The sequence below is a fragment of the Eubalaena glacialis genome, chromosome 5, assembly GCF_028564815.1.
Source record: "Eubalaena glacialis isolate mEubGla1 chromosome 5, mEubGla1.1.hap2.+ XY, whole genome shotgun sequence".
Lineage (NCBI taxonomy): Eukaryota > Metazoa > Chordata > Mammalia > Artiodactyla > Balaenidae > Eubalaena > Eubalaena glacialis.
In genome coordinates, this window is record NC_083720.1 from 124,586,251 (window position 1) to 124,613,896 (window position 27,646).

The 27,646-nt window shown below is 43.1% G+C and overlaps 1 protein-coding gene across 1 annotated transcript in view; it reads left to right on the top strand.

The window, feature by feature from the left end:
- The first annotated feature begins 11,644 nt into the window (after positions 1-11,644).
- Positions 11,645-27,646, top strand: part of RNF150 (ring finger protein 150) — a 240,066-nt gene continuing 224,064 nt past the window's right edge. Inside the window, exon 1 of the mRNA XM_061191653.1 lies at positions 11,645-12,155. Within this exon, the coding sequence (XP_061047636.1) occupies positions 11,660-12,155 (496 nt within the window). The 5' untranslated portion in view covers positions 11,645-11,659. The remainder of the gene's footprint in view (positions 12,156-27,646) is intronic.

Consider the following 27,646-nt stretch of genomic DNA (forward strand, 5'->3'; position numbering starts at 1 on the left):
TGTTGACTCCCATGAGGGAGGGAAGCCTTAGTCCAGTTCGGAGACTACTATAGTCATCTTGCTGGGAGGGTCGTAGCCCGGACTAAGGTGGTTACAGGGGAGATGGAGAGGAGAGAGTAGGTTTATGATTTTTTTTGAAGATTGAATTAATGGAACTGGCTGATGGATTAGATATACGGGTGGGTGAAGGGCAGTGGTGAGGAAAAGGGAGGAATCAAGAACAACTTCTGGCTTGAGTACCTGAGTGAGTAAAGGTGTCATTTACTATATGGTGAACACAAGAAGGGGAAGAATTAAGAGCTCAGAGTTTGACATAGTAATTATGTGATGTCCATAAATCATCAACAGGGACATGGAAATTAGGCAACGAGATAAATGAGTTTGAGGCTTCAAAAAACAGGTTTGGGAATCATCAGTTATGAGTAGGTATCAAAGACAAGATAACTAAAACTGGAAACATCACCTATATAGAGAACGAAATGAAAAAAAAAAAAGGGTCACAGCAACCCTTGGGATCTTTAGGAACCTTTAGGTGCAGAGCCCTAGGGAACCCAACAGTTACACATCACACTGAGGGACCAAAAGAGGAGTTCTGAGGAAATCAAGAAAGGGGAGAGCTTCTCAAGCAGAAGGCCGTGGTCGACCTTGTCGAGTGCTGCTGGGAGGTTACATAAACTGAGGACAGAAATGTTTCCGTTGGATTTGGCAAAGCAGTGGTCCCTGGAGACCGGAGATGTTTCAGTGGGTGATCTGGGCAGAAGACAGAATATAGTGGGTGGAGGATGGAATGGGGTGACAGTCACTATAGCCAGTGTTTTTGAAAAGTTTTGCTATAAAAAGAGAGAGGAAAGGAGGTAGCAGCAAGAGGAAAGATCTATTTTAGGTGACACTTGAGCATGTCTGTGTGCTGATTGGATACTCCGGTTAAAAGGAAGTGATTTATTAGATAACTAATAAGAACCTACTGCATAGCACAGGGAACTCTACTCAATACTCTGTAATGGCCTATATGGGAAAAGAATCTAAAAAAAAAAAAAAAAAAGAGTGGATATATGTATATGTATAGCTGATTCACTTTGCTGTATACTTGAAACAACACGACATTGTAAATCAACTATACTCCAATAAAAATTAAAAAAAAAAAGAAGTGATTTATGATGTGGAGAGGGAGACATTAATTCTAAAAGCCAAGTTCTTGGGAAGGCGAAAGGGAACAAGATTCCTAGCAAAAGTGGAAGTGTTGGCCTCGATAGGCGGAAGGGTGTTTTTAGGGAAGATAAAATGAAGCAACGCTGGATGGCTTTGGGATCAGGTGGTGGGAAGATGAGGAATTTGATTCTGAAGGCTTCCTTTTTTCTAAATCAAATTTGAGGTGAGATAGTAAGCTAAGAGTAAGAAACTAAAGAGTGTGTAGAAGGTGTGACAAGAGGAAAGATATGAAAATATTCAAAGGGGAGTGGAAAAGTGAACGTACTGAAGAAACATAGTCTGGAGATGCCAATGTGAGGTTTACATCACCAATTTTTTTTTTTAATTAATTAATTAATTAATTTATTTATTTTTGGCTGTGTTGGGTCTTCGTTTCTGTGTGAGCGCTTTCTCTAGTTGCGGCGAGCGGGGGCCACTCTTCATCGCGGTGCGCGGGCCTCTCACTGTCGTGGCCTCTCTTGTTGCGGAGCACAGGCTCCAGACGCGCAGGCTCAGTAGTTGTGGCTCACGGGCCCAGTTGCTCCGCGGCATGTGGGATCTTCCCAGACCAGGGCTCGAACCCGTGTCCCCTGCACTGGCAGGCAGACTCTCAACCACTGTGCCACCAGGGAAGCCCCTACATCACCAATTTAAAGCAAAATTGATCAGGTCAGTAGTGAGATCGTTGATGATGAGGATGACAATTATAATGGTAATGGTAATAATGATAATAATAATAATGGATATGAATGGGAATTTTCCTTGACTCTTGTCACCCCAATGCTCTCATCCCACGATGAACTGCCTGGGCACGCTTGGTGTCACTTTCCTCCATATTTCATTCTTATTATGTTCAAAGAGGGAAGCATTTCTAGAAAGAGGAAGCCTGTTCTATCAAGTATACTGAGTGACCTGTTTCCCCAACTAGAAATTCCAAGTAAATTCTACAGATCCATTTGGAGACCCTAATAGAATCAAGCCTAACAGCAACAATAACAACAAAAGAAGCATATAATTGTAAGTGACCTGAGTAAGAGAGTTATTAAATCCACAGAACGTTCCAGTTGGAGAGGTTTGTTGAAATCATCAATTCTAACACCCTCATTTTACAGAAGAGGAAGTAGACTCCGAAGGGACTGATCTGAGCTTTCACACTAGTCATTTGCAGCACTGTGGCAAGAACTCAGACCAGAGAGCCCATGTGAAAACCAGCACAGCACCTGGTATATGGGGAAAAAATAAATAGATGTTATTTCCTATCTCTTGTTCCTTCTCAGTGACCTTACCATATGGTGAATGAGTCAATAGAAAAATAGTAATGCAGTCATCTTGCAACAGGTCTGTGTGACTATAGCTCAACGGACATATAGGCATTAGTATCAAAAATAAAGTAAGTCTGTGTTCTCTATCTGCAGGTTGGTTGAATCTACAGATTCAAAACTCGCAGGTATGGAGGACCGACTGTATTCACCATACTACACCACTTTATATAAGGGACTTGAGCATCCGCATATTTGGTATCTGGCAGGGGCTCCTGGAACCAATTCCCCGTGGATACAGAGGGACGACTGTATGCCGAAATGAGTGACGAGTCATCTCGCAGTCTTGACCTAGATAGCAAATTAGGCACAGAGCTGGGATTAAAACCCTGACACCTGTGCCTTTCAGTCCTAAGGCTGTCTCCCTTAATTGTGGTGCTTGCTGTTTACCAGCTCTGTGGGAAGGGGCTTCATGGTAAAAAGGGAAATTGTTCATAAAAACATCCTTCTAAACAGCCAGCTCTAAGAGGGCAGGAAGAGGGCCTGGATTCTCTCCCATCTGGTAATTTTGACAGAGTACAGTTTACAGCTGCTCGTGACCATAGCTGTTATCGTCAGTCAGCATGCAATTCTCTGGATGTCTTCACCCGTAGATACATCCTCTCCCATCCCAGCCTTCTGGTGAAAGAGGACAAGATGGTCTTAAAAAGGACAGAAAAAGAAAAGATGCCAGTTTTTTAAAAAATATACCCAATGAAAAGTAATAGTTTAGAATAAAAACTGAACAACCATGTAAAACAAAAAATAAGAAAAAGAAAAAAAGAGAGGTATAGTGGTGAAAAAGTTTTCTGCTGGTTTTGGCTCAAGTCCCAGGTGAGTTTTTCTAGGCTGACTTTCCATATCTAGTTGGTCAAAAAAATCCATGACATAAAGTTGTTTGGAAGGGGATGTGGTTAATAAGAAAGACAAAGAAGCCCAAATTAACTGTCAAAATCATATCAAAGACTGAAATAAGTAGAACTCACTTGATAATTCAAAGGAGAAAAAAGAAAAAAAAAAGGTTATTTTTTAGCAAAGTATCCTGTTTTGAAATTCGGAGAGTTAGTAAAGGAATAAAGAGCAAAGAAATGAATATCATTAGTTTCATGCACATTCTCCAAAAAAAAAAAAAAAAACAGTCATAAGCTTCCATTTCCATCTGCTGTACTTGCAGCAGAAGATACAGGGACTTTTGGACTATGAAAGTTGTTCTACTTTGCCTGGAGAGCTAGTATGTGGTCTCAGAGAAGCAATACAGCCCACCAGTGTAGCAGGGTAAATTGGCTATGAAAGCACAAATGAGGTAAAAGTGCCTTCACGGGAGCTGAAGTGAACAAAGAAATTAACCAGAGGCACACAAAGTGAAGTTACAAATCAGAGTCAAGTTAACAAACAAGATGGTGAATATCTAAGACAAAGAGAATACCAAGGCGATAGGATAGCCCTTAAGACCGTAGCCTGGGGACTTCCCTGGTGGTCCAGTGATTGAGACTTCGCCTTCCAATGCAGGGGGTGCAGGTTCGATTCCTGGTCAGGGAGCTAAGATCCCGCGTGCCTCGCTGCCAAAAAACCAAAACATAAAACAGAAGCGATATTGTAACAAATTCTTTAAAATGACTTTAAAAATGGTCCACAAAAAAAAAAAAAATCTTTAAAAAAAGACCGTAGCCTGGTCTTCCAGTACTGGTCAGACTTCCAGTACAAAAGCCCCACCCTCTACCCCTTCTGCCCTTGCTAGTTGCATGACTTCAGGCACTTGTGTAATGGGACTAAGCTCATTCTGAGAATTCAATAAGTCAGTCTATGTAAAGTGCTTAGAACACATAGTACCTGCATATATATTAAGTGCTCAAATCTTTGTTACTGTTTATTATTCAACACACTGGTGGATGCTCTTGTGGGCCAGACATGGCAGCCGATGCTTGGAATATGGCAGGCGCTAGAAGTCCTGGAGGGGAAGCTCTGCAAGCCTAGGCCTCTGTAGGTTATCTGCAAACCTGGCTCAATCATCCCTATATTTTGTTATTTCTATGTAGCATTACTTGCACTCACTGAATTCTTCTTATGTGTGTGTTTTTTAAACTACCACCCACTAACTTCACAATTCCCTTGGATGATTCTGTCCATCTCTAAAACTAGACTCTAAACACCTTGAGAGGAGGGCTCCTGTCTGTTCCTCAGCATCCAGCACAGGGCTTAACACAAAGAATGCAACCATACATACAAAAATGAATAGACAGTCTTTCTTTAACATTTTTTTGGACGTTACATTTTCTAGACTTGTTCCCTCCTACTCCTCTTGTGCTGACCTCCCTTGGGGTCTCACTCTTCTTTGTGCCCCTTAGGATCTTCCAACAGTCCTGTAAGGAGGCGTAATCACTCCAGTTTTAAAGAGAAAACTGTGGCGCAGCACTGTGAAAACTGCCCACGTGGCAGGACTGAGATCCTAGTCTGGTTCATCTGCCACCAAAGCCCCATGCCTCCACCCCACACATTGCACCTCCACTCCAAGCAAACGTGGAAGATGGGGAAGACGAAAACGTCGTTGGGACAGCCCATAGGAAACCAAATACCACAGGATATTACTGCACAGGAAATGGATTTTTTTTTTCTGGCCGTGCCTTGTGGCTTGCAGGATCTTAGTTCCCCAACTAGGGATTGAACCTGGGCCACAACAGTGAAAGCACTGAGTCCTAACCACTGGACAGCCAGGGAACTCCCAGGAAATGGATTTTTAAAATAATAACGCCAGCCCTCACATGTAAAGTGAATCACCGATTGTATTTTGAGAATTCTTCCCCCTCTACAAACATATGGAAAATATTTTTAAAGAGTTTTCCCTCTTTTCAGTCATGGAGATAATTATTCAGGAGCTTATTGTGAAGAAAGAACCTACCCTGAAGAATGAACGGGCATCAATTTTTAAAAATTGCAATCAATCAATCAAATCAATGAAAAATACAATATGAATCAAATCTTGTATATTGAAACTTTTCCCCATTAAACTTTTATTAAGCCATTAAACGTGTATACATAGGAGGAATTGTATTTTCCAATGATTTAATTCATTTTTTAAAGTCTACAGTAGAATGCCCTTTGAACATGCGGTGCACATGAATGGCAAGATGCCAAAGCAAAGCAGCATCGAGGCTGAGAGCTTCGTAAAGTCTAATTTGCTGGCATTTGGAGAAATGGGACCCTGCTATTCTCTGCTGGAGCTGCTCTCTATTTCTGACTCGGACACATATAGGTTGCATGCATTTAAGTCAATTCTGCCTCTACCATTTATGAAAACAAGAATACCTCCACACACCAAAGAGACCTGGGGAGACCTACTCAATTCTATCTGGCCTGGGCTGCTTGGCTGGTAGAGAGAGTTCCCCCTCAGGTGGGGACTCCCCATGAAGCTGTGTTCTGGTGATATTTCTTTTTTTTTCTAAAGAAAGTTTAAATGCTTTTAATCATTTTTCAATTTGTCCTCTATTGAAAATGTATGGATAAGGGATTAAATTTATTCAAAATAGGCCCCTACTATAATTCTTCAACTAACTAATTGAGAATACCTGTGGATATATATGAATTTATTACCATTATGAACATGGTAGTGTGTGCTTAGTGTTCATGGGTGATATTGATCAGAATGTTTCCAATGACGTGTCCAGGTCACACTGCCATCTGGCTGTTTGCCTTTGTGCTTACTTGCCGTGTTGCTCTTTGCTGAAGTTTCTGAGGAATGTACCTAGGAGTTGGCCCAGACCTTGTTTTTGTAGAGATCTTTCATCGGGGCTACTTTATTCTGGTGATATTTCAAAAACAAATACTTGAAGGAGCTCATTTTACTCTGGGGCATGGTGTACTAAGTGAAGCCAACCTTTGGAAAAGCAATCTGGCCATCCAAAATATGTGTTAATAACTTGAAAACCGTTCGTGTGCTTTGATCCAATAATCTTCCTTCTGGAATTCTATGCTGAGGCAAATTACATGAAATTGCCATTTGGATATCTCTAGGCACCTTGAACCTAACATATTCAAAACTCTGGATTCTTATCCCAACCAACTCCTCCTGCAATCTCCCTCATCTCAGAAAATGAGCCCTCCATTCTGCCAGTTGCTTAGGCTCCAAATGGTAGAGTCCTTCTGCTATGCTCTCTTTCTTTCACACCCCATTTCAAATGCACCAGAGAATACTGTCTGCCCCATCTTCAAAATACATCAAGGCTCCAATCACTGCTCATGTTCATCGCCACCTTCTTGGCATAAGTCGCCATCCCCTGTTTCTGAATTATGGCTATAGCTCCCATTTGTTCTTCTTGCTTCCATACTGGCTCCAATACAGTCAGAATAAACTTTTAAACATGCATAGTCTGCATGTCAGACTATGTCACTTCCTGGCTTCCAACTCTCCAAAGGTTTTTCCTGTCACTCAGAATAAAATCCAAAGAGTTGATAGGCCTCTCATCTCTCTGATCTCATCTCCTTCACTCTTTCTTTCTCACACTTCTCCATTCTCAGTAGTCTCTCTGCCATTCTCCAAGCGCATCAAATACAATCTCCCTTCAGGGCCATTGTGTTTATGGTGCTCTCTTCCTAATACAACCCGTCCCCCAATACATATATGGATCCCTCACCTCTTTCAGGATTCTGTTCGCAATTCACCTCATCAGAGCAGTTGATCCCGATGTAAAATAGCACCTTATATAAAATAGGTCACCCTCCCTCACTCTGCTGCCTTTTTCTTCATAGAACTGTTATTGCCTGGCATAATCTACAACTTAAAATTTGTCTGTTTCTCCCACCCCAAAATGTAGATTCTATGAAATTTATCTGTTTGAGTCCCTACTGGATACCCAGCTCAGAGGTTCAAGTAGCACTACTGGAAGAAAGGAGCATTGTGCTAGAGGAGAATCACCAGCACAAGACTGGAAACACATTAAGACCCACGCCCCAAATGGACTTTTTAGTTTATCATGAATTGGACTTCAGCTTCTCTGAAATAGTGGCTAGTGGAAATCAAGATCTTACAGATTACCATTATTCTTTTCTGAACCATTTAAGAGCAAGATGCAGACAGAATGCTTCATCCTACTAAATAATCCAGCATACGTGTTCCCCACATAAGGACATTCTTCTACATAGCTACAATATAAACATTCGAATCAGGTAATCAGCGTTTATAGGATACTACCATCCAATCCACAGACCGCATTCAATTTTGCCAACTGTTTGTTTTTCCTATCTGGTCCAGGAGCCAATCCAGACTTGTTCGTTGCATTTAGTTGTCATGCCTCTTAAGTCTCCTTCGATTTGGATCAATTGGTTTTTCTATCTTTCTCTGTCTCTCTTGAGCTCAAAAGCTTTAAAGAATACAAGCCTGTCATTTTTTAAGAAGATGCTTCTCACCCTGGGTCCATCCAACGTCTCTCCATGGTCAGATTCAGGCTGTGCATTCTGAGTAGGACGCAACAGAAAAGAGGCTGTGCTCTACTCAGCACATCACATCAGGAGGCCCATGATGTGACTCGTTCCCTTCCTGATGATGCTCGTCTTGATCACCTGGTCAATTTGGTGTCTTCCAGGTTCTTTCCAATAAATTCCCCCCTTGATCAATAAGTATTTTTCAGAAGATGCTTCAAGACTAAGCTGACATCCTGCTTCATATCAAACACCCACCCACCAGCCCTGGCATCCACTGAGGACTCCTGCCAAGAATCAACCAACGTTGCCAAATGGTGACTTACTATTTCCATCAATCTTATTAGTTGGCATTATTCCATAAGGAATAGCTCTCCTTTTTTTTTCCATTTATTTATTTAGTCCATCATTATTTATCTATTCATTTATATTGGCATGGATTCATGGATTCCTGTTTTATCCAATAGGTTGTAATCAGTTACTATCACAATTTATTTTGATACTCAAATTATCCCAGATTTGGCCAGTGGGAGCTCCTTCCTGCTGGCTCATGTGTCCTTTAAGCATGTTCCCATCATGCTTTGAGCACTTCCTATAAAAGTTTCCAAGCTTACTTTGTACTTTCCCAGCCCAAGTACTAGAATCAGCCCTGGTTCCATTTAACAGAGGATGGTACTTAGAAACCAAGATCTTCTGGCCACTTGATGTGTCCATTGCTCTGGCCTCTGAATGAAAATAGCTATGGTGTATATGTGTGTATATATATAATGATTTCACACTCATTTTGAATCTAATCCAACACCTCAGGGTTCTTTATGAAGCTGAACAGGATACTGTAGGGCCCTCCTGGGTACAAATCCTTTCCGTGTCCCCCCGTTTTTTGTTTAGTAAATAGGCTTCATTCAGCCTCGTCGACCTTCCCTGGGTTCCAAAGGGCAGATTCAAATAGTTGCTTATCAGGGAAGGAGAAAGAAACAAAGGAGGCGCAGTCAAGAAACAACAGTGCAGCAACGGGGCAGGGTCCTGGTTCCTCCTCAAGGAATGTATATAACAATATCTTTGAGTTCTTCTGCAGGAACTAAGGCCCCTACCCAGGTGGAGGATGGCAATTTCAGGCTGAGCACAATATTGCTGGAACTCCACTCACCAGCTCTGTTACCTCACCACCAACCAATCAGAAAAAAGTCTGCACACAGGGGAAGATAATGAAGACTCTGACCCCTTCCCCAAATGATTCTCCCTTTAAAACTTTTCATGGTCAAGCAGAATTTTTGGAATTGGTTTTTGGACACGAGTCTGCCTTCTCCCCAGGTTGCTGGCCTCCTGAATAAAGCAGCCTTTCCTTTCCAACCAACACCTGTCTCTCGGGTATTGGCTTTTGAGTGGCAAGCAGCAGAACCTGAGTTCGGTAACATTTATAGCGTTCTTTCCTTCCATATTCGTAAATTCCTTCTCCCACACTAAGAAACCTGGCTCCCCTTATATTTAATATTTTACTTATTTGCCCAATGTCCCTGTAATTAATCAATCCCTCAGCCAGGATGCTACCTCCTTGATCCTGCCATCTTCTCAGCCTCTAACTTTTCCTCTAGGAAAAAAACGACAGGGGTAGTTGTGCATTCTTAATGACACAGATTCACTAAGTTTTGTGGCTGGAGAAAAACTGCTAAGAGACAGAGAGATATGGGGAACCACTTTGGTTTGTGAGACATCTGTACAAAACCTCGCTGGGGGTTTTTAGGCAAAGGACTCAGATCTCTGGTGGTTCAGGAACCAGCAGCCAGGCATTCTTCACTTTTGCCTTTTTGGCATTAGGCACTATAAAAAGCACTGTCCCGATTGCCTAGAAGCCTCTTTTCTAAAATGAATAAGTTAGGGAAATACACAAACCCAGCACATCCAATACCATAGAAACAAATGCTTCTAAGTAGTCCTTTTTGTGCCTGCTTCTAATTTGGGTATAGCTGGGATTCTTTGCTCTCCCCTAACAGCCACCAGCTGTTCGTACTGCTTCTGGAAAAACAGCAGTTGTACTGGTGGACAGCCATTAACAGATTTCTGTAAACATGCTAACTAAGGTCCTGGGGAAAAGGTGGACTTTTGTTTTCATCATGAATGGGTCCTGAGTTCTCTGAAAGATTGCCAGTTGGGAAGTACAAGGTGGGTGATTAAGGACCATCACACAAATTGCTTTCGAGACGTGACAAGTATCTCAAGCCAAAGAAACTGTTGGTGTGAAAAGATAACCGCTCAAACATTTAACTGGTAAGGAATTGTGCTGTGTCAAAGTTTTAAGAACACGACTCTAGAGGGGCTGTACTCTCCACTAACTAGTTGTAAGCTCTATGCACAACTGGAGAATATCCTATAAACAATAATAACCCAAACAAACCTGCCTTGCCTATTCATGCTCTAAGTCCTCTGTTACCAGTCATGACAACCAGAATAAACACAGTGAAGAGATAGCTCACCCAATTTCTTTTCTTACAGAGTTAGAAAACACTCATTCTATAGGAAAACAAATGTCACATGTTTGCTGCCAGAGGGTAAGAAAGAAGCCCATTTCTATACTCATTCTAATACAGTGCAGCATCAGCATGACCTGGGAACTTGTTAGAAAAGCATATTCTGGAACCCACCTCACATGTACTGAATGAGAAACTCTGCAGCAGGGCCCATCAGTCTGAGTTTTAACACACACACACACACACACACACACACACACACACCGGTGACGGTGACGGTGATGTACATTTAAATTTGATAGTCACTGCCCTAGATATTCGAGGCGTGGTGTTCGAAGGACCCAGCTACCAACTAACCTTACCAGTTGGCTCTAGGATGGGTAATTAGGGAAAGTTGTTTATGAGAGATACACACATTTCTCTACATTTGAGACGCAGGAAGTTATTCCTCTCTTCATAGGTCAAGGGGTCGCTTCCCCTTTTGCCTCCACCTGGACCAAGTCGCAGAGTAGGTTGAATTTGACACCCGGCAGGGGTCGCTGCTGCCCATAGAGAGACCGAGGCGAGCGTGGCAAGAGAAGCCTAGAATCTTTGACATCACATTAAGCTCCTCCTTGCACGCACACATTAGACACACACACAAACGTATACAGACACACACACACACACACGGACCGCGTACTCTTCTCTGCCGGCTCTCTCCCGCTACTCCCGAGCCGGCCCCTCCCGCGGCAAGTGTGTGCCGGGCGCAGCCAGAGAGCAGCCGAGCGCCCGCAGCCCGAGGGACCTGGCGCACAGCAGGGGCGGCCGCCGCGCCCCCAGCCGGACCCGCACGCCCCAGCGCTCGGCGACGGCAGCCGGGACTCCTCGCCGGCACCCCGGGCTCGGAGCAGCCGCGCCCGCCCCCGCCGGGCCGCCACCCCGCACGCTCCCGGGCCCCCTGCCACCCCTATGAGAAAAGGAGAAGCCGGGCGAAGGAGCAGGACGCTCGGCAGCCGGACTCCGCCGCAAGCCCAGAGCGCCCCCTCCGCCCGCGCCCCGCCGGCGCCCGCGAAGCGAGATGCAACCGCCGCGCTCCGGCTGAAAAGGGAAGGGGCCGGCGCCACCCGCTCGCTCGGAAGCCGGTCCCCGCGGCGGCAGCGCGTCCCGGCCGCGGCCGCTCGGGCCTGGGAGTGAGCGGGAGCAGGAGGAGGAGGAGAAGGACCAGCGGCCGGCCCGGCCTTGGCCGGGGCTGGGGAGGAGGGACGGCGCGGGGGGAGCGCGTGGGGGGCGGGGAGGGGGCCCCGGCGGATAAAGATGGCAATGTCTCTCATCCAAGCGTGCCGCAGCCTGGCTCTCTCAACATGGCTGCTTTCCTTTTGTTTCGTGCATCTGCTCTGCCTGGACTTCACCGTGGCCGAGAAGGAAGAATGGTACACCGCCTTCGTGAACATCACCTACGCCGAGCCCGCGCCGGACCCCGGGGCCGGGGCGGCGGGCGGCGGCGGCGGCGGCACCACCGCCGAGCTGCACACCGAGAAGACCGAGTGCGGGCGCTACGGGGAGCACTCGCCCAAGCAGGACGCCCGCGGGGAGGTGGTCATGGCCAGCTCGGCCCACGACCGCCTGGCCTGCGACCCTAACACCAAGTTCGCCGCCCCGGCCCACGGCAAGAACTGGATAGCCCTCATCCCCAAGGGCAACTGCACGTACAGGGATAAGATCCGGAACGCGTTCCTGCAGAACGCCTCCGCCGTGGTCATCTTCAACGTGGGCTCCAACACCAACGAGACCATCACCATGTCCCACGCAGGTAAGCGGCCCCGGCGGACGCGGGGCGGGGGAGGGGAGCCAGAGGAGGATGCAGGCGCCGACAAGGATCCAGCGCCTGCCTCCTAGCTCCTTCGTGCGAAGTCCGTGCTTTGCGAAAGACGCGTCTCTGTTCCTCGGACCTACTAAGTTTTGCTCTGCGTCACTTCGTGGGGTTTACAAAGAAGAGAGGACTAACAGCATTGGGGGCATCAGAGAATGCGTTCCAATTAGCATCGCGGCACTCGGACGAAGGTTGGCCGAGGGGGGCTAACTTTTCCGAGGAGGATCTGGTAGGTGGGGTGTGGGGGGCAGGGTTCGGATGTTGTTCTCGGCTAGTGAGCGGCCCCGCACCTGTTTGGAACCGGGAGATCTGATAACTCAGCTCTGCACTTGGGTGTGTGCATCAGGTATACTCCGGAGGCCGGCGTTTGTGTATCAGGAGGCGGGTAGGGTTACTGGTGCTGGCGCTCGTCACCGCCGACTTGCTCAAGTCGGGTTTCAGCTCTTCGTGGGAGATTGAGTACCGCTCCCCCGCCCCCGCCCCGCGCCGCCCGCTGGGTTGACGCGAGTCATAAATAATACCGAAAATCCTGTGCTCTGCCAAGCTGTCATCCCGAGGAGCTGACAGGCGGGCACGATAGTAAAGAGTAACAATCCTCAAAAAGCCACCAAGAGCATGGTGGCCGTAAAGTTATGCCTGCTTTTACAGTGTTGCATTATCTTTTGCCCGCTTGGGAAGTTAAATATGCTGAAGGTTTCCTTTATGGCGAGAAGGAGATTTCAGGGTAGAAAGAATAAGCTCTTCGTAATGATCGCAGGGTGCCGGGACGAGAAGTCCATGACTGTCCTAAAACTCGCTCTTTCCCCGTATGCCTGACATAACAGTGCTTCCGTGGTAGGAATAACAAAGTCCTCTCCAGGCTTGTCAGCAAAAGCAGCTCGTTTTAGCAGCCTTGCCTCCTTGAGTCCAGGGTTACTTCTTGTTTCTGTGCGTCCGGAGAACCTTGCTCTCCTTCCCCAGAGGGGTTGCTGGGTTTGAGGCTGTGGCATCCGGCAGGAGAAGGAGGGAGTGGAAGTGACAGATGCATTTTCTGACTGGAGTCACCGAATCAAAACATTACCAAAATCTGGCTTTTAAAGAAAATAAACAGTTAATGCTACTGAAATGGAGTACCGAGCTTTGGCCACATGGGGGGTGGTGCATTCTCTGGGGACAAGTTTTCATTCCCAGAGCTCATGTCACCTATTAGGGAAATGTGCAGTGAGTTTGCCTTTGGTAGTCAACACCAGCTGTTTCAGACAAGGAACTTGTCAACCCTAATGCAAACAGGTGGAGTGGGGAAAGGTCAGTGCTTCTAACACAGGGGCCAAAGATAATGCAGTGCACTAATTCATGAAGAGGAGGAAGGGACAGTTAACTTCTCGGAAAAGTTAGGATAGAGCACTGAGGAACATTTGGAATACTTTCTTGAGCTCAACAGTTTTGTAAGTGAAAAGATTGTGCTCTGACCTTGAGTCCTAAGAGCACTACTTAAACTTTATGATAGTCAAGGATTTGAAGGACTATGGAAAGAGCGTTTTAAGTCATGTAAAGTATCTTTAAAAGCGTATTTAATATATAAACCTCGGTGGGGGGAGTGTGAAGGAGGGTTTTTTGTTGTTGTTGTTGTTCTTTCAACTCCCAGAAGATTGTTAGCTGACTTTGCAGGATCCTTTAAATGTTTCTTTTTGCATATGCATGAAATCAAACTCTGCAGCTTCGAGCACAAAGTTAAGAGGCATCATTTGTTCCTGTCTAAAAAGAACTGCCAACACATTGGGTCAATTAATGGCTCGCCTGTTTTTAAAGGAAGCCATAAGCTGATTTGCCACACAAATGATGCTTGATTAAGATGTAGTGAGAATAAATAAAGGGCTTGGTAATAGTTTGAAAGTCAGACTAAAACAACGTCAAGGAAATTCTCTACTATCTAACTGTTCTGTTTCCAAAAGTGTGTTAACGTTGTATCTGCTAATAGCCATGAGGCTTCCATATTATCATTTGATGTATTGCCACATTAGGAGACTGGATTCGCTTTAGTCAGAGATTGCATTGATTTCTGCTAAAGTCTCATTATAAGGAGATCCATGTCAGGGTGGCTTGGCAATCGTTTCACTTTTAACTTTTTCTACCTGAATGTGAACCAGTGCCAGCACTGGTCTGGCTATCGGTATGTTACACTTAGCTCTAGAATGTGAAGGCTTTACTTTTTCTAGTTGAATTTAGAATTCTGACTCAAATTTATCTTAGGAAATGGTGTACATTTTAGATGCTAATCAAATATTCTTATTTTGTGAACATGGGATACAGTATACCAGAGGATCCTTACACTTGTGAACTTTTTACTTCAGTCTCCAAAAAGTGAACATCAGCCTTTGCATTTTTAAAAAATCTCACCTCTCCTCTAGATCCTTTATTTTCAGCACTGATAGCTTTCAGGTGAGGAGAAAGTCTGAATTTAGTGTTATGCACCCCACTGTGTAATATCTATGCATTTGCGGTGATGTGACCCCAACACACCCACTATCTTGAAATTCAGTTAAATAGAAATCATTTCCCCTTCCCCTTTCCATAGAGCCTTTCTTTCTGATTTTTCCTTTTCTGCTTATGATTTTGGGTTTCTGACACTTCTGCAGTTATGGTTTCTCATTCACAAAGACACAGATTATCCTGGGATAGACTAGTAGCTTTAGTTTGTAACCAGTTCTTTTAAATCTCTTTAAAAATATGACCACATTGAGAGAGAGTTCACATAGCATACAGTTCACTCGTTTAAAGTATACAGTTTAATGGCTTTTCCTCTGCCAACAGAGTTGAGGACCCTCACCACTGATTCCAGTAAGAAACCCTGTGTCCATTAATAGTTACTCTTCATTACTCTCCAATATACCAGCCCTAGTTAACCACTAATCTCCTTTCTGTCTCTGTTTGCCTATTCTGGACATTTCATATGGATGGAATCAAGTAATATGTGTTCTTCTGTGACTGGCCTCTTTCACCAGCATAATGTTTTCAAGGTCTGTCAATGCTGTAGCATGTCTCAGTACTACATTCTTTTTTGTTATCAAATAATATTTCCTTCTATGTATATACCACATTTTCAAAATTCATCAATTAATGGACACTTAGGTTCTTTCCACTTTTTGGTTATTATGCATAATGCTGCTGTGAACATTCATGTACAAGTTTGTGTGTGGACATTTCTTTTGGGTACACAGCCAGGTGTGAAATTTCTGGGTCATATGGCAACTGTATGGCTTAACCTTTTGAGGAACTGCATGATTGATTTCCAAGGAAACACACCATTTCACAGTTCCACCAGCAGTGTAGGAGCGTTCCAATTTCTCCACATCCTCATCAACACTTGTTGTTATCGATCTTTGATTTTGGCCTTCCCAGTGGTTGTGAAGTGGTGTCTTCATTGCCGTTTTTGTTTGCGTTTCCCTGATGACTAACAGTTACTTTTTAACATAATCTTAATTCTTCCTCTGCTTTTCCTTTTTCTCCTTTTTCCCTTGCTCGCGGTTATTTGTTTTTTCAGCTCAAACACGTTTTGTCTTAAAGAAGAAAGGAGATTAATAGAGAAAAGAGATCTACCTCTTCCAATTATGAAAGAAAAATAAAGCCCATGGACCAGAGACTTTATATGTCCCCTCTAAAAGGATGTGAGGAACTGCATCTTTCGTGTTTTAGAGAGCTTCTTCCCAGGTTGGCTTTGTGAAAGAGCAACAGGAGGGCTTGAGTAAAAAGCTGTGTAGAAATCCAGCCTCCACCTGAGAGCCCCAGAAATACACTTCCAGGTACAGGTAAAAACAGCCAGATCCAAACGATCTCCTTGGAGCTGGTCAGATGCCTGTGAACCGTGAAGTATACTCTGAGGGAAGTGATATCAGCCATTTCTAGAGGCAGTTTTGGGAAGTGGTAAGGTAGGAGTTTAGCCAGCCCCTTGAGTTTGTGACCCGCTTCTGCTACTTCCTCACTGTGGATCTTTGAGCAAGTTAGCCTCTCAGGACCTCAGTATCCTCATTTGTGCAATGGGGGAGCCTCAGTTGGTTGGTTTGAGAATTAAATGAGTTCACACGTGTACGGTGCTTGCGTCTGTAGCTGGCGCCTGGCCGTCGATACACGCTAATCCTTACAGGCATCGTGCACAGTGGCACACAGGAGCTACTGCCTGGATCACCAGACCCCGGGCGCTCACTGAGGCTCTGGCAGCCTTAGGAAAGAGCTCTGTATTAACCCTCTCCTGCTTTGGACACCAGAGCCATCGTGCCAATTTCTCTTCGTGGTTTCTGTGATTCGAGACAGGGTGTCCCAGCTCCCTCTGATGGCTGGTGAATATTTGAGGATTCTCCTGTGGCATTTGTGCTTTCTCTTGGGTTAAATTGAAATCTCATCAGAGCAATATGAGATGTATCTATATACGGTTTACATATATTTATATGATAAACATGGTAGATCTGTAAGTGTGTGGAGGCGGTTAAGTGTCTGAGTTGTGATGTTGAAGAAATGATGCATTTTCCTTTTTCCTTTTTTGAAGAGTGTGATTGCTGGCTTTTCGTCTTTCACTAGTACAGAGTTAAAGGGAAAGGAGGAAACTAAACATCTTGGAAGAACTTTTGAGAGTCTGGATTCCTAGTAGTAACTTAGAGATGGAGCGAGGGAGGAGACGTTTGCAGTAACTATTCAGAAAATAAGCTCAGCCCTTGGCGAGGAGGAACCCAAGATGGAGTATATCTCATGTATTCTAGGACCTTCTCCAAGGTTGGAGGAGAAAACATAGGAGATGTACTGAGGCTTTTTCCTGTGTAAGCGGGTGCTAAGATTTTAATTCATGGGTTCATGCTACATTTACTTTAACTGATGAAGTCCACCTTTGCCTTAACCTCTGTAAAGGAACTAGCTGCTAGAATTTTTTTTTTTTCAGGACTCATATTTTTTAGAGTATTTTTGTGCAGTTTTGTTTTACATTTTCCTTTAAGTAATATGTTTACCTCTCTTCAGCATATGGCTGCCCTCTGCCTGTGTGGTGCTTACTCTGTCAGGCATGTTGTAAGCACTTTGTGTATTAGGTCATTTAATTCTCACAATAACACTGACCGGTAGGTACTGTTACTGGCGCTGTCCAGGAAACTGAGGCTTAGACAGGGGAAGTGACTTGGTCATGCCGGTAGTAAGTGATGGAGCCAGGCTTGCGAACCTGAACAATGTCTCCTGAGTCTCTGCTTGTAGCTGCTGCTTCATGTACTTTCTCAACTTGAGAGGATACTATACAGACTAGCTGTGGACAGTGGTGACTTCATAATGGAGACAGGAAGTGATCTAAAGCTGATGCTCATTTCAGAATACTTTAGCACATCTATCAACCAAATGCGCTTTGGTTGAAGGGCTTTTTTCTTCCTTCATAACTGGAAGAGGTAGATCGCTCTTCTCTATTAATCTCCTTTCTTCTTTAAGACAAAACATGTTTAAGCTGAAAAAACAAGCCTTGCAGACTGCATTTTTGCGACAGGAGAGATGGGACCTTATGTTTGGGGCTGCTCTCCTCCAGACTGACCTCTGATTAACCACTTGGCTTCGGTCCATCACTTTCTATTCTGGACCTCAGTTTCTTACTTATAAAATGAAAGGTCTGAATTAGTTGAGCTCTAAGAGCTGCTTGAACTCCACAATTTATTCCTTATATATTCAAAACCCAGGATATTTTTACTGAAATTCAAATTTCTGGCTTCTGATGAGAAAATCTGACGACAGGCGCCCATGTCCCTGCAGAGCAGTGGCTGGCGGTTTAGGTGAACAGCGTGCCCATTACCTGGCCCAAAGCCCCTTCACTACTTATGGCCTGGCTCTCGGCCAGCTCTGCTCCTATGTGCCCCTGGCCTCAACCCTGAGGCTTATGTATTTGGAACCTCAGCTTTATGGAGTCAAACTAGGGTTAGTGAGGAGAAGTTATAGAAAGCAGACTTGCATTAATAAAGGGAGAAAAACTCATAAAGTTAGAACTGTTGAGAGATGGAAGAGGTTTTCTTGGGAGGCGAAGCTTTCTCTTGCATTCAGATGGAAACTGATCACAGGATTTATGCCCAGAGTTCTGATGGGTGACGACGGAAGGGTCTTCCCAAGCCTGAGAGCTTATGATTTTCTATCGTTTAGATATTTAAGAAACATTTCTTAACAACAGTCTCGGTTTCCATTCCATTTCCCTCTTAAGGTACATATAGAAAACTTATTTATGCTTGGTCTTAATCTCCCAGGCCAAAACAATCTACCCGCCTCACTTAGTATTTGTTTATTTATTTGGTGCTAAACTGTACCTCTTCACCTGGCTCTCTACTGGCAGGCAGATATCTAATAGCCAAGAACTCCAGACTCTTGTCATTAAAAGCCATAATTCAACATCAGTGTTAAATAACATTATTGGCAATGTAAGTCATTATGGTCTGGGGACTCCCCTGGTGGCGCAGTGGTTAAGAATCTGCCTGCCAATGCAGGGAACACGGGTTCGAGCCCTGGTCCAGGAAGATCCCACATGCCGCAGAGCAACGAAGCCCGTGCGCCACAACTACTGAGCCTGCGCTCTAGAGCCCGTGAGCCACAACTACTGAAGTCCGTGCGCCTAGAGCCCGTGCTCTGCAACAAGAGAAGCCACCGCAATGAGAAGCCCGCGCACCACAACGAAGAGTAGCCCCCGCTCGCTGCAACTAGAGAAAGCCTGCAGGCAGCAATGAAGATCTAACGCAGCCAAAAAAAAAAAAAACAAGATACTGTATGGTTTGTTTACTCATTTCAGATCATAGAAATACGTGTCTGGGGATTTGGAAGGAATCCTACCTTTATCTTCTAATCTTTAGTAAGAATCCCATCCTCATCTCTCCTGATGCCTCTGTTCTTAAAAATCCCCTGGCTTCTCAAAAAGGAAGGAATTTTATGACCATGAAATCAGGAAAGATTCAAAAAGAACCCAGGACTCTGTAACTTATTCTTTTAGTTTTTTAGAAAGGACTGATTATGTTTCTAATGCAATATTAATTTGTTTAGAAACCAGTCTCAACTTTTTAAAAGGAAGACCTTGACCATTATTGTTGCATTTTTGGACATGAAACTTGGTATATAAAGAACTTAATATTTTATTAGCCCCTGAAAGTCTTCAGTTTATCCCCAGAAGAGATACTTCATTTTGTATATACTCAAAGGAGGACCTTCACTTATTACTGAGTGACTGAAGTGATGCTGAAATTCTGTGTATTTGATCATGTGAATTGAGAGAGGCTAAATTTGAGTTAACCTGAATAGGATTTGACTTTCGTTTTATCTCAGCTCTGGAGGATTTTGTGGTAATATAAAACCCAGAGAAATAAGGCTGCCTTGTGCTGTGTGATTGTTCTTCTACAAAGCTGCAATTATGGTGGTTCTATTAAATTGAAACCTTGTCTATAGGTATACTATAATCTTTTATTTTAAACTTTGAGGGGTTAATCACTTGGCAGTTTAACTTGTGATGGGATAAGTGTGCTTTATAGATTGAAGTAAAAATATTAATGACTAGTATTAGATCTAGTTCTTTTATTTTTCTATATGAGAGGAAAATTTTCTTTTACTGCTTCAAAAGCATTGGTTATAAATTGGTTTCTACAAGTATCATGCTTTTTTAAAAATCTCGTCTATTCCATGAAATAGCAGTATTTAGAAAATCTGTTTCGGTAGAAATAAGCATCATTTGTCATAAAATTAAAGCTTATGTATCAGATTGTTAGGCTTTTCCATATTCAATGTATGGACGTATATTTCATGATATAGATTTGAAAAAAAGAAAGTATTTTTGCATTAAATGTATGGCTTATTCATGTTCTTTCCAGGCAAAGATATATAAAGAGCTCATATATTAGGTAAGATCCAGGAAATATTTTCTTTCTTAACCGGTTCAGCCTCTTATCTCTCCATCATAAATGGTTTTTGACACACACAGTCCATGTAAGCACTAGTGAAAAGGCAAACATTTGAGGTTTTTCAGAGGTATTGTCAGTGAACCTATACAAATGCCTTTTTCTACCCATAAGTATTTATTTTCCCTGGTCCCCATTTTCTACAGAAGATGTTCACCTGGCCATTCTGTAACCATGAACTGACTACACCTACATGTAGTTCCAAATGACCCAAAGAATAGCAGAAGAGAAAAGATGTTTTCCCCTTTATTTACCAAGGTGCCTGGAATGTTCTTTCTCCCAGATACGAAGGACTGTGCCTCTCTAAGGTCACTTCTCCGTGACCTCATCACTCAGGCACTCCTAGTTACTCTATTTGGATAGCAGCATCCCTCCCCCTTCCCATCCCCAGCACACCCTGCCCCTCTCCCTGCTTCATTTTACTTATCCTTAGCATGTGTCCTCCCACCAGAATGTAAGGGCTACAAGAAGCAAGGCTTTTAGACAGTTTTTGTTCATGGTAAGGTTCCCAAAGACTAGAGTGGTCCCTGGTGGAAATGGAAAGCGCTCAGTAAATCTTAAGATCTGTTAAGTAAGACTGGAAAGATGGACTACGTTAACATGTTAGTCTCTAATTTCATGAAAAAAAAATTTTATGACACTAAAATTTTTTTTCTTAGCTTTTGACTTATATAAATGAGGTCAGGGAGATTCTAATTTGAGTCTCCTGTTAAAATAATTGAGTCATTGTGTAGAATATGACATGAAGTGGGAGCCTTGTTCATGCCCTTCAACTCAGGAGCAAAAAGACATACCAGTAACAAGCAGAAGTTACAGGGTATCCAAAAATTTTGTAACCAAATACAATTCTGTGCATATGTTTATTGTCCTGTAGCTTTAATACATATGTGTATATGTGAGCATATATTTTAAAATGAAAGACATATGCCTTATAGAAAATTTTGAAAATATGGGACATTTAAAAAGGGAGGAAGATAACCTCAATAACTCAACCACTCACCCACTCAACTCTAGTGTTTTTTTCATTCTGTGGTTACATATTTACTTTTACCAAACTGGGAATATATTGCATAGGTTTTTGTAGCTTTTTAAAATTTAAAGGCACATGTTGGAACTTACTCGATATTTCTGTGATGTTTCTACTTTCCCCCTACATATACACAGCGCTGCTGTAAATGTCTGTATGTGCCTAAAAATCGGTGCATATCCATGATTACTTTCTTAGATCAAGTTCCTGAATATGGCACTAGTAAGTCAAAAGCTATTCATGTGTAGCTATAGAGCAGGGGTTTTTTTGTTTTGTTTTGTTTTGTTTTGTTTTTTAAGCCCATTTAGTGATGTCTTCAGTTATACGCTCACTCCCTAGTATGGCTGTCCTTTGAAGAAGAAAGAATATCTGTCAGCTGACAGTGTTGTTGCAGGGTCCTGGCACAGCTTTCTGCATCACTTTGCTCCAAGCTAGATTAGTCTGGCAGCCGGGGCAGGACACAGAAGGTGGAGAATCAAAAGAGGAAAAAAGCCTCAATGATAGAATCATCAGGATTGCAACTGGTGAAACCCCCGCTGTTCCCTTCGGTTCTTCTGTGTCTTGGGGGTGTTCAGTGCAAATTGAACAGGGAATTAGGAAACTTGGGTTTCAGTTCTGCCTCAAATTGGCTTTACCGTTGGCAAGTCACTTCCCCCCTCTGGGTCTCTTATATTTGGTTTTCTTTCCTTTCAAAATGATAAGTAGGAGGCTCCTGGAGGGGAACTTGGTTTAGATCAGTGCTTCTCCATCCTGGTCGCACATGAGGATCATCTGGGGAGTTTAAAAATTACAGACTCCCAGGTCCCACCTGCAGAGATTCTGATTTGTCCGGTGGTGGGAGGGCACTCTGCAGACGATTCTGATGTGCTGCCGGGATTGACGGCCACCACACTGGGTGAATCCAGAGTCTTCCTGTGGTTCTTCTATCCCCTGGTTCTTTAGTTATTTAAGAAATAGTACTTTTTCCTTTGACGATATCAAAATCCTACATGAAAAAAAAAGACGTTGAAAATGTGTTAATTGTAATGATTAAAACTGATAGTATGTGCAGTTAAGTATTACCTCAAGACGTGAATTACTGACTCACTAATAATCACCAGATTTTGGAGACCAGCACGAAGACAAACAAATGGCAAACACAGCAAGTGGAGGAAAGCACACAAACTTCTGTGAAACAGTCAAAGAGTACAATAATGAGTCAGAAATGACTAGACATTTTAATTACATTTAGTTTGTTGGGTGAAATTTGCACTGATAGGCTAAATGCTCGTTATCTTGATTGTAGGCCTCTGGCAGAAGAGGTAGCAATACCATGGTATTTTTCCCAAGTAGGGAGGACCCCATTTTGCTCATCAAGGTTGTCATTACCCAGTTTGGGGGGCAGTAAAGGGTGGTGGTGAAAAAGGTGATTCTGGTACCCAATTGTCCTGAGTCAATTGCCAGGGAAACATAAAGCCACGTGGGGCTCAAGATAGAAGTTTGACGTCATTGAGTTGGTAAGAGTGAGATTCCACCATTCTAGAATATGAGCACAGTGGTAAAGGAGCTGCCAAAACTGGGGTCGTGCTGGGCAGAGAGGGCCCGGGAGCTCAGGAACCATGTGATTAACCTAAGCCTCCACCTGTGAAATGAGCCTCATGGGTCCCTATCAGAGTTGTCATGAGCTCTTACACTACATGATGCAGCAAAGGGGAAGCTCTGAGCATCGAATATATGTTCACTCTAATTATTGTCAGAAGAAACATATTCAGAATCGGACTACATCTTACCAGCTTTATTATCACCCACTGAGTCCCGGCCATCATCATCTCTGCCCGGACTGCTGCTGTCACCTCCAACCGCTGTCCAGCGCCCATTCCTGCCCCTGCAATCTGTTCCCCGTATAGCAGATAGAACGAACTTAAAAAAAAAAAAAAAATCAAAGGACATCGCTCCTCTGCTTACATCTTCCAGGGGCTTCTCATCATACTTTGGACCGAGTCAGAGTTCTTGCTGTAGCCCCCAGGGTGTGACCTGATTTGGCCCCTGCATTCTGTCCACCTCTTTTCCAACCATACTTCCTCTCACACTCCTACAGACCCTCTTTTCTCCTTGCTGGTCCTCAAATACACCAAACTTGCTGCCACCTCAGGCCCTTTGGAACCCTCTTCCCCCCAACTTTTTGGCTAGAATTATTATTCACACAGCAGATATCTCTTTATGCATCTGAAGTATGTGAGAATGACTCCCAAACAAGACTATCTGGTAGACATTTATCTACTTCTCCCTTATTTAACCAACTCATTTTGAAAATTCAGCTTGCTTCTATGCCTCCTGTACCCTCAGGAAAACATCTTCCAACAAAAGGTAATTATAAAATCATGAGGTTTTATTACTTTTGTGAACAGGGAGAGCTACCAGGCACCACCCTCAATTTTTGCAGATTTCACTGAGATACTCCCCTGGCTCACCCCTCCATAGCGCTGCTGACTCTTCTCAGTCGCCCCTTCGTCAGCGTTTTCCCTGGCCACGTTAAAAACTTCATCTGCTACTTATCCTTTCTCCCCTTACCCGCCCTTATTTTTCTTCATACTATCACTACTTGAAATTGTTATATTACATCTTTCATTAATTTACTTGTTTACTGTCTGTCACCCCTATGAAAATGTAAGCTCCACAAGGACAAGGTTCTTGTCTTGTCAAGAGCTGTATTCTGAGAGCCTGGCACTCGGTAAATATCTATTGAAAGTATGACTGGATTAGTGAATGATAGAATATGAACCCATCCGCAGTTGTCAGGTGCATCACTCACTTGAGGGATGGAGTAATGACTTTATATTCCATACTTTTTATTTGCCTTATGTTGAAGGCAAGATTTAATTCGAGGGATTACAAACTTCATTTCTTCTCCTGTGCACAGCAGAGCGATTCTTGCTGGGCCTGTGCTGAGGGATTCATCTACTTTCTAAGCCAAACTTGACCCTTGATAGTCATTATGTCCTGAGATCTTTTCCTGTTCTCCTACCGGTGTTTCTGAGACCTAGTTGCCTACTCCCCAACACCTACAAGCAAGTGCTTCTCTGTTCTGAGGAGTTTTGCTTTGGAGGTTCTGCAAGGGGACTTTTTACAGATAATAGAATAGAAATGTCCTTTGGAGTCAGCTGTTATCAAACACAGAAAGAAATCTGAAAGAAGTAGCTGGACATACATAGCGCTGCCTGATGTTTTTAGGGAGACGGGCATCTGGTAGACCTGATACTCCAAGGGGACCCAAGTGTTACTTTAGAAGGAAATCTTAGAGGTTGATCATAAAGCTTACCTGTATAGTTTAAGATGAATCTGTCTCTGTAAATAGCAAATGATCAGTGAGATATGCCAAATTGTGACCTTTTGGGCAATGAGAGAACTGTAAGAGAAAGCTCAAGTTTTCTGTGAAGTCAGAATAAGAGGCATTGGTTACAACAGTTGTTTGTTAAAGCAGTTGATGTTTGCTCTGGAATGAATTTAATCTCTTGTATACTTGCATGCCTTTACTTTTTAGCCCTGAAAAAGTACATGCATGGAGAGTTTGAAGCAATTAGGTGATATTATCCTTATCAGTTTGAGCTTATTTCTATGGAAAGTACATCTACTGTATCATTACTTTGTTCTTTCTTCCTTCCCTAAATGCATTTATTATATGAAATGGATTCCACTCCACTGAGATTAATTCCTTACCTGGCTGTCCCTCCTGCTAGACTGTGAGCTTCCTGAGGGAAGGCACTGTCCGCACCCAGCCCCTTACACTGGGAACTAGCACCAGTGTCTTGAATGATTCTCCATCTGTGGTCATGTTAGCTAATTGTTCTGCTTAATCATGACCATCTGGATGTCCTTCACTTGGTGGGAGGTACCTGGAGTTTAGACCAAATGTTTCAAGGAACTAATGAGCATCTCTAAGGCTCACCTTGCAAACACTAGACCCGTGCAGGAGAGGTCAGTGTTCCTCTCAAACAGGGCCATGCTCAGAAAAGTCATGCAGTGATGTTTTATTACAATCCAAGGTCTGCAGATTAAAAAGTCATTAGTCTCTTCTATCTTCTTGACCTCTGGGACTATCTTGAAAAGCCGTTCACCTAATTAAAACTTGATCCTTTAAAATTAGAAAGTCTTACTCTCTTTGGTAAAACTACATGAGTCGTAATTTGGCTTACTGCTGTCTGAAGCTAATCAATGTTCTTTTCTATTGAGGTACTATATTAAATAAATCTTAGTGTCTTACTCATAAAAAGACTTTTGTGTTTCATTAACTTAGAGTGTGAAAAATACATTACATCGTAGGTAAGAGGAGAACAAGCCATTTTCTTTAGTGAAGCTAATTAGAACTCATTTTGAACCGGAACATAACCATGAGCTTTTTTTATTTTTATATTTAAAAATAAATAAAATATATTTATATTTTTATATTTGGTCTTTGAAAAGGTGGCACATAATTACTACAGTACAGTTTGTGTATTCCAGAATAAGTGATATTTTTGGCATTAAAATGAAATTTATGAGTAGGTTAAGATACTGGAACAGCACATGCTGTCACTGGTGTGTTAAAATAATTGCGGTCATTGACTCATGCAAATATATTCTTCTGTGTTTCCTGTTTGCAGTTTGTCACTTTCACCACCAGAACAATTTAAGTAAGAAAACATAAAAACAGCTCAAACTTTGGCCCTTGATTGATTTTTGGTAACTGAGATGGGACACATTTTTTGAAGGAGAAATAATCCCGAAATAGGCCATTACCTTGCCTGGCCTCTTTGGTAACCACCATGTTGCTAAAAAAGATGTGTTTGTCACTTAGGTTGACTGACTGGGGCAGGGGGCGGTGGTCACTGTCACCGAGCATTCATCCCACTGTTCTATGCTTCTGGGTGACTCTCAGCCCAGATTCCTCCCATCTTCTTCAGAGGAGTGGGCATTTCTGGTGAAGCAGATGCACTGCCCTTCTGGAGCCAGCAGCCAGTTTGAATAAGATTATCTCAACACCAAGTAGCGAGCCATCTATAAGCGTACAGTGTTGGCCATTATTTAACACGCTGCCGGCTGAGAAAAACCCAAGGTATGAGAAAAACCTGAGATCATCCAAAACCTAAGTTGTCAGGGTCACGGGGTAGAAGGATTCAAATGCAATGAATGTGACCTGACCCTTTCCACCTGCCAGTGCCTTGGTGTCTAGCAGCTCAGTGATGGACAAAGTCAGACCATGCCTTGGTGTTCATGAGCTTAGGGCCAGACAGCGGTCCTGACACTCGTTCCCCGGGGACCGGGGCCTGTGGAGCTTTGACAGAAGAGCTCCAAGTGAGATGGCTGGACGCTAGCTGGGGAGCCTTCAGCGGCCACTGTGTGAGGGTCACGTGGCTGTTCTAAGTAGCCACTGAACTCGGTGTCTCCCACGCCCTGTCTTCTCCTTCCATAGGAGACCACTGAGGAAAATTCTCTTTTTGAATAAGCCAAGACATCCTTTCTGCAAGTCACCTCTTCTGGTTCCAGGCCCATATGTTAAATTCATCACCTTGTTCATTAGAGGAACTCAGCAAATCTTTGCTGGATTGAATAAATATTAGAAAGAGGAGAATCAACACTCGTTCTGAATACACAAGGCTCTAGGCACTGCGTTAGGTGTCTTTCGTACTTCACTCCTTTTATACACCCTCTGAGTTGGGAACCTGCCCAGAATCACAGATGGACAAAAGCAAAGCTGATATTTTAATCCAGGTCTGTATCACTTTCAACTATATTGGGAGGCGTGTAGGATTTCTTTGACTTTCTACTAATTTTTATGTTTCAATGTATTTTTTTATGAGGGGGGAACAAAAAGAAACTCCTTTAAAGATAATCTGTCTGAAAACATTGTTTCCCATAAATATCAGGTAACTTATTGTTTACCATTGTTATTGAATTGTATATTTGCAGCAATACAATTCTTTCATTGCATGAGAAATATTTCTTATGGACATATAAGGGACAGACTGCTGTGGATTTAATTCACAAGTCAAACCTTGTGCTCTGTGGATATGGTAATGTCTTTGGTTATATGAGAGTCCTTGTCTGAATATTTCGGCTTAAAGATAGTTATAGTTTGCAGACTGACTAATTCCCATTAGTTAAAAATGCTGATGTTCTTAGAGAATTGAGTCAGGTTCCCATCTGCTAATGCTATTGAAGTAAATGGGTCTATGCAAATTTCTACCACTAAATGTTACTTTGAGTTCTATAAATAAATCACTTCCTTTACATTTATCCTACTGTGATTTTTCCTAAATTTGTAATTACTATGAATATTTGCAAACCAATATAAATCCCATTTACCTGAAAGATATTTTAAGGTCAAAATAAAAGGATAACCTTGTGACTGTCACTATGGGAATTTTAAAAATGTGTGTGTATACACGTATATATTGTATATAGTTTAGAATTTTAAGCGGGCTTGGATGATGCTTGATTCACATAATCCCAGAGCAATTTTGCTC